At 39.9% G+C, this 15,908-nt stretch overlaps 1 protein-coding gene across 13 annotated transcripts in view; it reads left to right on the top strand.

The window, feature by feature from the left end:
* The first annotated feature begins 212 nt into the window (after positions 1-212).
* The window catches only part of LOC134354103 (activating transcription factor 7-interacting protein 1-like), a 154,098-nt gene continuing 138,402 nt past the window's right edge, over positions 213-15,908 (top strand). For 2 of the 13 annotated variants that reach the window (XM_063062867.1, XM_063062868.1), the window contains exon 1: positions 1,044-1,291. In XM_063062867.1, coding sequence (XP_062918937.1) covers positions 1,263-1,291 — 29 coding nt within the window. In that variant the 5' untranslated portion in view covers positions 1,044-1,262. The other 11 variants (XM_063062866.1, XM_063062877.1, XM_063062873.1 and 8 more) reach the window with 9 other exon arrangements.

The following is a 15,908-nucleotide window of genomic DNA, read 5'->3' as shown; positions in this document are numbered from 1 at the left end:
TTGGGGGGGGGAGGGCAGGAATTTGCTCAAATCGTGTGTTAAGTAAGTGCAAAGACAGGCAACTTCGCGCTGTTGCGAGCGTGGCTCTTTGCAACGTGTCTCCCACAAGTTCCACGGTAAGTTCTGCGGCGGCTCGCCCTGGAGCTCAACAGCGACGCCTGCGGCCGCCCGCGGAAGTGCGTGGGAGTGGCAGAAAAATGCAAGCGCCGATGCTGCCGATGCAAATATTTAGCAAATGGTAAGTGTTGAAAATAACGTGCAGTCTTGTGGGACCCAAACTACACTATCTCAGAGGCGCTCCGTGTGAATTAAAAACGATTTTGAGTTAGAATTGAAAATAAACCCGTTATTAATACTAGCAAAGTAAAATTAATGCAATGTGCACCTTATTATTAATGTTATCAAACGTCGGGACAACGAAGCGCCTGGTTCGCTGCAAAACGGCTGAAGCTGAAACGGTGCTGACCGGAAATGTAAATAAAGGAGATTTAGTAAACTGTAGTGTTCAAGATTACGTCTTCAGGCGGTGTTTTAGGATCTAAATTACATTTATTCTCAGTATTCCGTGCAGAGATTTTAAAAGGCATTAAAATTACTTTGAGTTCGGGAATTAATTGAACATAGATGCGTAATGAGTAATGTAAAACCTATGCAATATGCACCTTATTATTAACGTTATCAAAAGTCGGGAAAACCAAGCGCCTGCTTCGCTGCATAACGGCCGACGCTGAAAATCTCATTGACCGGGCTGCTATGCAAATCAGCGCCCGATATATTTACATACCACGCCCCCCGGCCAATTGTCCTGCGGTAGCGCTCCCTGTTGAATTTGAATATCAACGCGCCATGATCTGCATACGATCCAGCCCACTACACGGCGGCCGTTGATTGGCAGTGAGATGCCTAATGACTTGCATGCGAAGCTTGCCTTATCTGCATATCAGCGTCCAGCTTGGCCAAGTGTTTCGGCACTAGCGGTGGGGGGGAGCTCCTGTCGTACGGATAATAAAAGTAAAAATGAACACTGGTGTGCAGTGAATACATTGAGGGAAGCCGGAGGGGGTGGACACTCGGGAACATGTTATTGATTTCTGGAGAGCGAGTATAAGGCTCATTTGCATACTCGCCACGCGCAGCCGCCATCTTTGTTATGAGGGGGCGGGCGGCGGCGGCGGCTCTGGCGGACAGACGGGGCTGCAAGAGGGCAAAAAGGCGGGTTCGTCGGTTTGGGGGGAAAGGGAGGGCTAGGTAAGAGCGAACTGATGAGACGGCGCCTGAACCCGTCGCAGAGGTAAGCCCGCGTTAAGCTGTGCGGAACGAGTCCCCTTTTTTCCCGTGTGTGTGTTTTGTGTAATCCTTCGCGCTCCCTGCCTGGCTCTCGTTGGTGCGTGGTGTTTCCGCCCCTGCGGGGCGGCCCGGGTGGACCCGCGCCGGCGCGCGCGGCTGCACTGGAGCTGCATGGCTGCTGCACGAGACCGCCGGTGCGACTGCGCATGCGCGTGGCGCTCCCAGCCAAACCACACGCTCTGACCGTGGTGGTTGCGGGATTTTTCACCCCCCCCCCTTCAAACTGCAAGTGTGGCGACCTCGCTAGATGCTTCACGGCAAGGTAGGTCTAACTGATTTATATTGATCCAAAAGACACACTGAAATTATTTTCTCTTGAACCATGCAGATAGATTCCCCCCCCCCGAAGTTTGCAGAGTTCAGCTTTATTTCCCTTCCCTCCCCACCAACGTGGGCACATTTCTCCTTAGGGGGAAGAAGACAACAAATGAATGCATGCAGCTGTTGCTGCACTTGCTTTCCTGCTGCATTGTTGTAGCTGCAATCCATGTTTAGAATTCTACATCGTCTGCCCATGTGTGCTTGTGAGCAGGTGATTTTTAACAAAGAGTGTTTGCACAGTGCAGTTAGATTTGACTTGATGCATCAGTGTTAATAATTTATTGATTTTGCAATTTTGAATGTTCATATGCACCCGAATGGACTGCATGCCTGTTAAATACATGTCCTGGGGGAATACTTACCTAATTTTTGATTATCTTTCACTCACTAGTTCCAGTAAAAAAATTCTGAACAGCATGAAAACCTGTGTTGTACAGTACCTCATTTGTGGGAATACATCTGATACGGGTCATTTGAGAAATTGACTCCAATCTGCACAACCTTATGTATATTTTATGAAATAAAGTATATGCATGTGGCGAGAGAAACAAAAAATCTGATTCTTTTACTGAATGTTAAATTTGATCAGTTATTCCTGCTGTTGGTTTTTAATCTTGCAAATCTCTCGAGATTAATCCAAATCCCTTGTGTGGCAAATATTTAAAAAATCCCTCACTCATCCAAAAGAAGTCTCTCCGAGATGTACAACTGACATTTTTTTGAGGAGTTTGGGTTCTGCTCAGTGCCGCAATCTTCAGGAAATTAAAGCTATATCACAGCATTGAACCATTTTTAATTTTTATGCCAAGTTTTTCCCCAAATATTGCAGTAAACGTGATAAAAATCTGAAATAAAAATATGCCTTTTACTGATCTGAGATGGTAACTGTGAAAGGTTTTTGAAGAATGACGTCTAAGGTGAATTCACCGCTCAAATACAATGGTCCACTTTTACAGATACTGGTGAAAATGGTGTTTACAGCAATTTTTCACGTTGATTATCACCTGACTACTCATAAAGTAACATAGTGTTTCAAGATTGTTTAATGTCGTTTCCAGTAGACAAGTATCTGGAGAACAAAGTAATTGTTACTCCAGATCCATTGTGGCACCAAAAAAAACCACAGAAGATGAAGAATGCAATAATAAAAAAAAGCACAATAAATATATAAATACATATACATGTAATAGCTTACATACACTCAATATCCATAAAGTGACGTTAGGCACAGGAGTGTCTGTACATAAGGTGACTGACAGGATATGAAAAAGTAGTGGTAGTTGTGGGTGTGATGGGGTGGGTTAGTGGGTGGAGGTGTTGATCAGACATACTGCTTGGGGAAAGTAACTTTTTGATCTGGTGGCCCTGGCATGGAGCTACGTGGCCTCCCTGATGGGAGTGGGACAACAATCATTGAACAGGGTGGATGGGATCCTTCATGATGTTAGTGGCCCTTTCTGTATGTATATTACACATTTTAAAACATTAATTTGTGTTGATCTACCAACCGTGAAGGAATATTGTGAAATTGAATTAATTACATCTGGAAATTTGTGCGTTTGGCCCACAGTTTTTGAATAGAAGGAACTTGAAGGCCATTGAGCTGAAGTAACATTTTCTCAAAGTGCAGTCATTTTCTGAACTTTGGCCCCTTTTTCTCCAGTTTTCTCTGCAGATGATTGTGATAAAGGTATTTATTTGCTCTTCACCTCAATGAATTGAGTGAGCAGAGAGTCAGAGATGGGTAATGAATATTGCCTTGCTTCTGTTACTATTATCTCCCAAAAAGGTAAAGGATTCATATAAAGTTTGCTGACGGCACACCCAGTTTGAAGGCATCTGAAATTGCATAATAATTATGTTCAGCAGTACTTGTCACAAAGGAAAAAAGGGACAATTTGTTCCAATCTTTTGGTGTGTCTGTGAATGTTCTTGTACCTGCCGTTGATGCCATTTAAGTGTAAACCCTGTTCATGATGACTGTACTGGCATAGTTCTAACATCTTCATTGCTGTCTGCTGGGACTAAACTGATGATCCCTTATGTCAGCTGAATTAAGAGTTTGAATTCGTGGTTTTCCATTGTCTTGAGAAAGAAGAGGTAATTCTCAATCTGAGAGGCTGATATATGGAGAATATGAAGACAACTCCAGAACTGTGACTGGGAAGGGCCTGAGATGTAAACTGGAACAAGCAGGGAATCTACAGCCACACCAATAAGCTTGCTTATTTTAATTGCAGTGTTTGGGTAAAATACCATAAGCCTGTTTCACTTGCAACTGGATCCAAGACTTGAAAGATCTGATTTTTGTGTGGTATCAAGCTACTGGAAATGATCGAATAAGGGACAAAATCCCTTAATTCTCCTTCCAAAACCTCCTGTTTGTAAATTTGATTTACAAGATATTAAAGATTTTTAAATACTAAAATCATAAGAATTCCTTCTAGAGGTAGCTGAGTGATGAGGCTACTTTGCCAGGTAGCAAAATATGACTTTCTTTGAAGCCTGGAAGTTCTGGAATTTTTTTTACTCTACTTTCTCTTTTATAAAGTCTATTGAAATCCTTTTCCTTCCCAAGCTTTTTGTTGCTCAACTAAAATCAACAAAGCTCAGTGTAAGGTTTTGTTTGTCACTTCAGTGCAGCCCTTGGTGCACTGTACCCTCTTAACATAAGAGAAACAAGGAGTAGACTGTATACTATTCGATATCTTCACTGTTTCTTTATCTAAAGTCCCCATCCCTGCCTGATTCCATATTTTATTGCTTTAGAATCCAAAAACCAATTGGAAGTAGTCAATAATTGATGACTGAATATCCAGGACCGTCTTGGAGGAGAACTCCAACTATTTTTGTGCCTCTGAAGAAATGTTTCATCTCAGTCCAAAATGGCTATTTATCCTGAGATTGTACTTCCTATTTAGAGGCAAGAGGAGTGGCTGCTTTACCCATCCTGTTAATTTTTTTTTAGAAGTGGGTGCTTCACAGAAGTGGCCTTTCATTCTTTGAAGTTCATGCCCATCATCATCATCATCATCATCTTCAAAGTGCAGTTGTCTCATTCGGATGCTCCTTTCATTGCATTGTCCTTTGAAATGGAAGCTAAGATGATGCATGGGTCTATCCAAGTGTGGTTTGTGCAAATCCTGTACAGGTGTAACAATGCATCAATCTGGCCACCAGTTTCTTTGCAGTGGAGATCAATGTGCCATTTGCCTTCCTACTGAATTGCTGTACATATTAGTGTTATGGACACGGACAGCAGAATTCCTCTTGATTGCTAAGTTTCTTGCAACTTCATTCTTCTGAAGCTTTTTAATATCAAGTTTCCTTCTTTAGACTCCACCTACCATCACCACCTCCACTCATTTATCTTGCCTATATCTCTCTGTAGACCTTGTACCTCCTCACAACTTGCGTTTATAGTGAGCAAATGTGAGAGACGTATTATATCTGATACAGCATAGGATGGTTTTCCAGTGTCATCAGAATTTGCTGCTTTCTGCATTTTAAGATCTCCTCTTTGATATGTCTTTCAATCCAAAGGAACCCATAACTCGTTATACTTTACAGTTCATTTCTGAATCTCCCTTGAAATATGTGTGCCTCATCCATACTTCCAGGCCTCGCTTTTTACATCTGAATTGACATTGCATTATATTTGTTTTTCTCTATTTTAGATGTAGAACTGAGGTAAACCTGGGCCGGCTGGTGGCGCAACAACATCGGCGCCGGACCCGGGAGCGGAGGTTCCCGAGTTCGAAACTAGTCAGGTCCGCTCCCGAGTGCACTTTCCATCCGTGCTGGGTTGAGTGTCGAGATCGCAACTCGACTTCGTAAAAAAACAAAAGGGAAAATACTGCGAAAAATATCAGTGTGAGGAATGGCACGCCACACAGTCTCTCTCTCTCTCCCTCTCTCTCTCTCTCCGCCTTGTAAAAAGCCATGAAAAATCCATCATCATGGACACACGCACGGACACGCAGACACACACACACACGCAGGCACACGCCAAAAAAAAAAGAACTGAGGTAAACCCCAGCTCTTTATTTACAGCAAAATGGAAGTATCAGCATATTGCTATTGAGGTTGCAGAAGAGCTATGAGGTTACTTTTCTCAGCTTTCTGTGCAATGTCTTCCATCTAGGTTGACAGCAGTGTTTCACAAAGAATGAGCCTGCTGCCTCAGGTGGGTATCCAACTTGCTGTGGTCTTACGGTCTTATTCCGACACAGGGAATTCTATTATTTGGCTATAAATGCAGGAGGTAAATATGACATAGTTGACTGGATGTAATGAATTTGAACAATAATCCCTGTTAAATTTTTAAAATTTCCTTTGTATGGATTATTCTGGTTGATGCATATTGTTGCCTTTCTAATGTTCTTTCTTTATAAAGGGCATTACAATGCAAGCAGCTACTGGCAACCATTGCTCAGTGATGTTAGCACACATGCAGAAACTGCATATAAGCCTGATATTTATTGGATATGCTTGGAGAAATCACCATTACAGTGTTGTTTTGCACTTCTCTAGTTGATCCAAACTTACATGACCGTCACCTCTTCAATCATATTTGACATTTTGCTTCAGTTGAGCATACAAGGATTTGAGTCGATTTTTCTTTCAATAGAAATTCTAGTAACGTCAGCAAACAAACAACTTCAATGATTTCACGATGGTCACTGTTATGTATGGGTAGAACAAGAATGATGAGTAGTTGGTTAAATGTTTTTACTGAGTCATCTCAGTAATTGTACACGCTGGACAACTTGCAAAATGGGAGTGATGGACCTGAGCCCGCCTGCCAAGACAAAAAAAAGTGTGCACTTGAAAGTCTGCGAAAAGGAGACCCAGTTGATTAATGTGTGATAGGTCAGCCGCACACATACTTGCCATGTTCTCACAATCGACCTGATACAGTGCTGTCTGTTTTGCTTTTTAATCCTAATTCCCCCCCTGGTCCTCACCTGATCACTTTTTTTCCCCCCTTACCATCTTCAAACTCAGGTTTTCTATGTGCACTTCACGTGCTGTAGTGTGGTATTAATATTTTGAAAATGGTGTGAAATCACTCTACTGAGCTCTCCATGAACTGCATCTGAAAAGAAAAATTTCAGTGGTTGAAATGTATCTTTTGAATAAAATATGTCGATTTTTTTTCATATAAAGAGGTGCCTGGGACTTGCTGAAGCAATTTGCTTTAAAAGCAGATATCATGGGGACTAACAATATTTTAACTTTTCGTGAAATCTTCCACAACAAATCCCTGTACTATGATTTGAATGTTGCTATAATTTTATATAGATTTGATCTTTTCATATCATTTTCTTTATGAGCAATTTCATTTGCGTTTAAGTTATTGAAACTGGCTTCACAACTGTCACACTGTTTTGAATTTGGTTATTGTGAAGTAGAGTTTGGGATTCTCAAACGATTGCCTGCCATATGCATGTAGTGTGATCCTTGGTTTATTGAATATCTACTTCTTCGCTTCCTGTATTTTGTTTGAAACCTATTACCATGGAAATGTGTGTAATATAAAATTAAAGAAAATGTATACATAAGTAATATACCAATTAAAGTTTGTTTGAAACAAAATTGTTTTACAATTTTTGGCACCGGATAGATTTGTATCAGTACCCTTAAATCCTTTTTAGGCTATTTCAGGGCAAAATTATGTTACGCCTGAGTCATTGTTATTTGAAAGTACACATCATAGGTTCAGCACCAGTTGATAACGTCCTGACATTGATAAATATATTAGTGAGCTTGCTCTTTCTGATGGTCATCACATTTACTCCATATACAATCTAATACTGTTGAGAAGTAATCAGACATTATATGGCCAGAAGTAGGAAGATCATTAGTTTAACATGTGGCTAAGGAGTTGGTGCAGGAGGGAGGGTTTTAGATTTTTGGATCATTGGGTTCTCTTCCAGGGAAGGTTGGACCTGTACAACGGAAACGGTTTGCACTTGAACGGGAGGGGGACTAATATATGAGTGGGAAGGTTTACTAGTGCTGCATGGGTGGTTTAAACTAAAGTTGCAGGGGGGTGGGTACAGAGCACTATACAGATAATGGAGTGGTTGTGGAGAAAGATGTTAAGCCTACATACAAGGTCAGGAATCAAAAGGTTGAGCAAGGTGGGATTAATTTTCTGAGCTGCGTATATTTCATTGCAAGGAGTATTGTAGAATGGATCAGCACGTGGAATTATGACATTGTAGTCATTAGTGAGACCTGGTTGCAGGAGGGGCAGGACTGGCAGGATTCAGTTGTTATAGATGTTACAGTGAGAGGGGGGACATTACTAGTCAGAGAAAATGTCACCACAGTCCTCAGTCAGGACAAACTGGAGAGGCTTTATGGTTATAATTGAGGAATAAGAAAGGTATGGCCATGTTAATTGGATTACAGTATAGACCACCCAACAGTCAGTGGGATTTAGAGGAGCAGATTCATAGAGATATTGCAGACAGTCACAAGAAACATAAGGTTATGATAGTAGGTGATTTTAATTTTCCACATTGATTGGGACTCCCATATTTTAAAAGGGTTAGATGGAAAGAGCTTGTCATATGTGATCAGAAAGTTTCCTGATGGTAGTCTTCCCTTGGAAAGTTTCTAAGGAAGACTTTCAAAGCTTGCAGCAGGATCTGGACCAGATTGAAAAATGGCAGATAGAATTTAATGCAGTCAATTGTGAGATGTTGCACGTTGGGAGGACTTTAACAGTGAGCGGTAGGGCACTGAGGAGTGCAATTTTTGGGAATACAGATCCATAATTCCTTGAAAGTGTCGTTAACAGTTGATGGGGTCATAAGAAAGCTTTTGGCACATTAGCTTTCAAAAATTAATATATTGAGTATGGAAGTTAGGAAGTTTTGTTGAAATTGTATAAGGTGTTGGTGAGACCTAATTTGGAGTTTTGTATGGAAATTTGGTCACCAACCTTTTCGAAAGATGTAAACAAGATTGAAAGAGTACAGAAAACGTTTATAAGGGTGTTACAGGGACTTGAGGACATGAGTTATAAATAAAGGTTGAATAGAGTAGGACTTTATTTCCTAGAACCTAGAAAATTGAGGGGAGATTTGATAGAGGTATACAAAATTATGAGGGTTATAGACAGGGTAAATGCATACAAGCTTCTTCCACTGAGGTTGGGTGAGTCTACAACTGTGGGTCATGGGTTAAGGGTGAAAGGTGAAATGTTTAAAGGGAACATGAAGGGGGGACTTCTTCACTCAGAAGATAGTGAGAGTGTGGAACAGGCTGCCAGCGCAAATGGTGGATGCGGGGTCAATTTCAATATTTAAGACATTTGGAAAGGTATGAGAGGGATACGGAGGGTTGTAGTCCAGGTGCTGGTCAATTGAACTCAGTAGAGTTATGGTTCGGCACAAACTAGATATGCCAAAGGGCTTGGTTCTATACTGTAATGTTCTAAGACTCTGACTACTTTTTTTTCCAACATTGCATTCTTCATATTCAGCTCTCATTGATGTCTTTCCATTTTTGAACACATTTCAGTACATGCAGGTAAATCTTGCTCTTTGTAAGAGCATAATTGGGTAATGAGACGTGACCTGCCTGTTGCTTTAGCTCTGTGGTCAGATGAGAGAGGTTTTCCCATTTTGCTATGGCATGTTAAGTTGAGACTTGGGAGAGATTGTGAGTTGAGACCTTCCTGTGATCTATCCCAGTTCTGCTTTTGCATGATGCTTGTCTCAGTGATGTCCATTATGACTCCAGAAATGAGTTCCCAAATATGGAGCTGCCTTGGGTGGTTGCATGTGTTTTTCGAATGGAATCTTCAGTGATGTCTTAGTTGATTTAAGGCATATAGATCACAAACTGTATGTTATTCAACGTTCTTGTGGTAAATGACAAAGTCTTGATAGGGTGGAGTCCCAATTTTGATTTTTACAAACTTGCAAGTGATATAGTAAACACAAGAGATTCTGCACATGCTGGAAATCTAGATGAAGGGTCTCAGCCCGAAATGTCAACTGTTTGTTCTTTTCCACAGATGCTGTGCTGCCTGACCCGCTGAGTTCCTCTCAGTATTTTGCACGTGTTACTAAATTATGTAGTACCAGAGGCCGAGGTGTATTCTCTATGGGTCTTGAATGCACAGTCATGGACTACAGAAGTAAACTTGATTTATTCAATAGCCTTTGAATGACTAACCTATGTCTCGTTTGGATTTTTTTGAAGTTGATTGGTAGTAAACAGGTAATTAACAGTGTCACACTAAACCACATCCCTTAATTCAAAAGTATGTCAATCTACTGTATCTCTTGAATATGTTCAATTATTGAGCCTCCTTTGTGTGCTTGGATGGAGAATGTCAAACATTTCTTAAGAGAAATTTCTTATTTCTCATCTATCCAGAATAGCCAGCCAGTTATGTCCAGACCTTAAGCCCTGGTTCTAGACACACAGCCGGGGAAAACGTACTTGTATCTGTCTTCATAAGTTCCATTAAGAGGCTTGTATCTTTTAGTGAGATCAGTTTCTTGTCTTCATAAATTCATGAGCTCAGGCCTAAACTGGTTCAAAGAATAATAATCCTGTCTCAATAATCAATTTGTATAATGAAAATACTGTACTTTATCCATTCCTACTGTTTTTAATAACACATTTGGGCAATGGAAAAGGAATGGTGCAGAAAAGGTCAAAATGACTAATCTTAGTGTGAATCAGTTAGTATCTTACCCTCCAATGTTATCACACCAAAGTCCTTGTTAAACTATAAAATAACATAATCCCAGGAAGGCAAGCTATAAATGAGTATTTCAGAAGGACTCCTGTTTATCCAGTCTATTGACTCTTCAAAGAATTCACTAAGAAAGCACAAGTAGTATGTGCGATACAAAGCTTTCAGATGCTGTTCGGTAAGGCTCCATGGAGGATGGTATTAAGATACGGGCATATGATTGTAGGGTTTGGATCGCAAATTGGATTCAAATATGGCTGCAGAATTAAAACTTGTCTAGGGAATAGTTTTAGTCACAATAGACACTGCAGAAATTTTTAAAGGCTGTTAAACAAGGCTGTAAATGTTATGGGAAGGGATTTGCAAGGCTGAAGTTGCTTTCTTTGGAGTAAGGAGAGCTGAGGGGAGATTTTATTTGAGGTGTTGAACATCTTTGCAGGCCAAGGACAATAAACAGAAGAATATAGCTGGATAGAAGGATATGAAGGAAATTGTGATCTGGGCATGTGAGATTCAGAAACATTTTTAATTGTTTTTAAAAGATGCCCATTTTTGCAGGGCTATGGGCTGAGACCTGGGAGATAAAATTAGCTAATTTCTGCTGTGCTATTTCTAGTCTCTAAAAGAGAAAGGCTCAAATTTATTGTAAAGAAGTGGAAACAAGATACTTTGACTGTTCAATTCCTTTAGTTTCTATGTGGATTTATGAAAGATGAGACAAATCTATTTTTTAAGGTTGTAACAAGCAGCGTAAATCAGGTAACCAATGCCTTTTTGAGCCAATGTTTGTACCTGTGCTTCCAGGAGGTTTCCAAGATTGTTAAGTAAAATTAACCACCTTAGATTGAGGATCACAATGGCCTGGATGAAGACTGGTTGGTGGACAAACAGCAGAGGAGTAGTCAAAGGACCACATTTGGATTGGGAGGCCTGTGGCTATTGGGGTCCATCGGTGAAAGGTTGTGGAAACCCAGCAGTTCAGAATTTATTGCAATGCCGAGGGATTGAAAGTTGAAGGTGTTCAGAAGGACCTGAGTATCATTGTACATGAATGGCAGGAAGTCACCATAGAGGTACAGCAAGCAAGAAAGCAGGTGGTATCAGCTATTTGTTGTTGGAGGATTTGAGAGCAAGAGCGTAGGTTATTTACTCTAATTGTATAGGGACCTGGTGAGATTGCATCAGGAATATTTTGTACTGATGTGGTCTCCTAACCCAAGGAAGAAAAACCCAGATGGGTTTTTACAGATTCTGTTTCCTCTTGCTTGGCAAAAATAAATGTGTTGATGTGTAGGCTAATGGGGAATGTGAAAGGGAAATTGGGATTAGTGTATATGGGTGCCTGATGGTTGTTGTGGCCTTGCTGGACTGGAGGGATCTCTTTCTATGCTACAAGAGATAAAATATGATAAAAGTTTATTTCTGGGGTGTTAGGTTTGTTGTATGAGGTAATGCTAAGTAAATTACTATTGTATGGTCTTAAATTTAGAGTGAGAAGTAATCTTATTCAAACATGCAGAATTCTTTAGCTTTGACAAGGTAAATGTGGAATTGATTCTTTTTTCTTTGGCTGAGTTGTTCAGGGCGGTTGGCGACTGTCTCGAAATAAGAAATTGGCTGTTCAGGGATGCTTCTTCTTTGCCCAAAGGCAGTGGAAATTTCTATTCATTAGGGTTCTGGAGGTTCTGTCACATGAGTATAATCAAGACAGATTGGTTGATTTCCTTTTATTACTAAAAGTCTATGGACGTACGGTTGCACAGAAAGATGACACCCCCATGGAATGTGTAGGTTTTCTCTAAGTCCTCCTGTTTCTTCCCACCGTCCAGGGATGTACCAGGTAGGTTAATTGGCCATTGTAAATTGTCCTGTGATTAGGGTAGCGTTAAATCAGGGTTGTTGGGGGTTGCTGGGCGGTGCAGCTCGAAGGGCCAGAAAGGCCTATTCCATGCTATATCTCTTAAAAATAATAATTAAGCATCATCTTATGGAATTATATTTAATGCAGAAGGAAGTCAATTTGTTCTTTGTTTCCATGCTGGCATTTAGGGTGTAATACCATTAACCGCTTTCCCTGTATTGTCGCAACTTTCTCTCTCTCCCTCCCTTTAATTCTCATTTGACCCTTTTTGCCATTAACTACATGAAGGGGTAATTTCAGTAGCCATTTAAGAAACCAGTGCTTGTTTTGAAATTGGCAAGAAACCTGAGACCCTTGAGGAAATCAATGTAACCATGAAAATGAATGTAAACACCAAGTGACAGCACCCAGAGTAAAGATCAAACCCAGGTAGGTACCTGGAACTGTGCGGCCTTTGGGAGCAAGTACGGAAGCTAAATAGCCTACACAACTAATTCATGTTTGATAACGTTGTAAATTTTAACATTTAGAACAAGTAACTCAAGAATGTGGGAGACTGTGCTATATAATAAGTTGTGTATAAGTTTCTAGTCGCTGGATTAGTAGTAAATTTCAGTGAGGTTTTCCCTTTTTGGTTGGAAGGATAAGAAAATAAATGGGTTAGAGGAAATGATACAATCTGGGAATAATATTAAAAATTACACAAAAGATTAACACTATTTGATTGAATAGAAGTTTGCTGTTGGTCATTAAAGCTAAAGATGGTTATACAAGTGGTGCCTACACATTAAAATCCCTTCTTTCCATTGAATGACACAGTTACAGAATTTGAGAACCTGATGAGTACATTGCTCATCTATTTCCATGCTGTGTGATTAGACCAAGTGACTGAAAAACTAACTTCTATTTGATTAAATTTCAAGATTCAGGCAAAAATGTAGGGTTCTTTCTGGATTCCACTATCAGGAAAAATTAGGGAGAAGTGCGGTGCCTTGGAAATACGTTCTTTCAAGTCAAAATCATGGAACATGCCACCCCCCCGCTCCCCCGCAGCATAGGGAGTACCTTCACCAGAACTGGTTCCAGAAAGTGACTTAGCTGCCCTCTCAAAGTCACGTAAGAATGAGCAATGAATTTCTCTGTCTGTGACACTTGCGTCTTCTGAAATATTGCAAATTAACTTGTTTCTTTTAATTTTTGATTTGTATGATAGATTGATGCCTTTTTTAAGTATTCACTCGTTAAAATAATATGTGTGAAGTATAGTAATCATGTTACTCAATAATGCACATTTAGTTGTCGCCGTCTCATTGAAACAATTGATATGGAGTGTTTCTATTTCTAGAGGCCCCTTTTGGGTTTGAGTTTATTTGATATTTACAACTGTCGGTGGCATTAATGGACTGTATTAATCTGCAACTATTTAAATATTAAATTTTACAAACTATAGCTAATATAACAGCTGTGCCATTTTGAAATAGAAAAAAAATATGCGGAGCAGTTGTTTGCAAAATACCTTGATTAAACTTCTTGTGCAATGAAAATGGCTGATAGTTGGCATGCTGAAGATTAATTTTGCAAAATAATCCTTTCTGCTATAGAACAGTGAGCAAAAGGCTGTATTAGTTTAACTCTGTAGTAATAATGAAAATCTTTCATTGCTGTGGCATTCCCCACTGGTCAGGAGAAATAGTGATTACACTGCAATTAAATGCATCCTTTTGCATTCAGTTTGTGAATTACATTGAGTGAAATAAAAATTTGGAACAGAAGAGCTTGAATATTCTAGTTTTTTTAAGTGCTTATTAAATTCAAGACTAACCAAAAGTAAAGTAAGTGGGTAGTTTGGCCTCTCCCCATTTATGATGTGGGCCCCTGAGATAGTTCTCTGCAGTGCAGACAAGGCAGCCATTTTGTGCACTCTGCTGGTGCTCTGACTTCCTCCATTATACAAAGAGTTTAACAGCTGGAATCATGTGACTGGAAATCTCTTTAGAACCTTAGGTGCTTCCTTTCTCTACCTACTTTAATCTAGTCTGCTTCATGCATAAAAATGAGTGTGTAAGAGGATCTTTATTCTTGTAATTATCTCACAGGAAAGCTGTTAAAATCAAAAGTGTGCAATGTGATGTGTGTCATAATAGAGAGGGACGTTATATATATTTTTTCATTTTCTGTGAATCTAATACCTTTAATATTTTTCATGGGTAGGTTTAATAAATATAGATTTTACTCTCTACTTTGAAATTTCTAATGGTATGGATAAATGCCCAGTGGGGGCGGGGGGGAAGGTTTGTGCAGTTTTTGGTAGTTTTATGAAATCTGCAGCAAAAATTTATCATTTGCAATGTCTTCTTTTGTTTACAAAAGGAAAGGATAAAAATACTTTTGAGTAAATTTACTTTACATGCATCTATTTTATCAGACCCTCCCCCGCCCCCCATTCTAATAGAAAACTCGCTATTCAGTTTGACATTCATTTAAGATTTGTATTTCTTGGTGATCTGCTGTTGTGAAATGTGATCGTTAGTTATTATATCAATAATATTTCAACATTTATCTCACACAGACGACTAAAATCCCAAGACCTTCAGTGTTTTCACCAATGTCTTTCAGTTGACCTTGCAGCTTTCCAGTACAGTTTTCCATATTTGTTTGTCTCCAATTTTGCAATGAAACGTTAAACTCTTGTATCGCCCTTGATGCAGTAAGCTATCTGAAGTTGATTTTTTTTTGCTTTTGAGGTGTAACGGAGACCTGAACAGAATTCTTTTTAAAAAAAGTGCATGGGTATCTCAAAGAATATCACATATAAAGAGGACGCGTGCATGTACAGAGGATAATGCACGTTGACCACAGTCTATATTTTACAATTGTTACGATGTTCTAAGGGGTGCTGTGAACGTGATCTTTCTCACCAGTGAAATCCAGTGAAATGAAAAGCAGATTGTGCTGCTGGCTGTGTGCTTCATACAGTAAGAAGAAAATGCAACACAAAGGGGGAATGTAATAGTTTGAACTTCTAGATTTAAAATGTTAATGATTGTTGTGCCGGCGATGAGAGTATGATGTAGATGAGATTTAAGTTGGTTGGGGTGTCATTTGCTATGATGATAGACCCTCAGATTACCTTGACAGGGTAACATTCTTAAGTTTTTTTTAGAATTGCTTGATTTTAAAATGTCAAGATCTGAGATTTGATATTGGGGGCAGGAGGGGGGGAGGGGATCCCTATTTATTTTGGTATAATTGACTGTTAATGTGTTTAGACAAAAGTAATTTGGAAAAGATGGGAATCATTCATATATTATGGTGCATGATATAGTCAAATAATGGGTTCAAGGGCTGAGACAGATCTTGCATTCTGGCAATTTCCTCCTGTATGTTCTTGAAGTGGGGCTTCTTTTGTTGTTTTTCCCCTCCCTCTGGTGCCTGGTGGTTCTAATAGCCGTCTGGCTCTCTCTGGCATCTTGGAATCTCTGGCCTGGATTGCCAGGAAGCAGCAAGTAAACTTGCACTGTAGAATCCTGTTTGCTAATTGCCTAGTGTGACTGACAGGCAGTTGACGTCAGTGTGGGGCCGCCTCTAGACACATCTGCTATGCTGTAGTTGCACACCCAACAATCAGAGCTTGCTGTCTGCTGGTAAGTCCTG

The sequence above is a fragment of the Mobula hypostoma genome, chromosome 11 (assembly GCF_963921235.1).
Source record: "Mobula hypostoma chromosome 11, sMobHyp1.1, whole genome shotgun sequence".
NCBI classification, from domain to species: domain Eukaryota; kingdom Metazoa; phylum Chordata; class Chondrichthyes; order Myliobatiformes; family Myliobatidae; genus Mobula; species Mobula hypostoma.
This window is presented reverse-complemented; position numbering and strand designations above follow the sequence as displayed.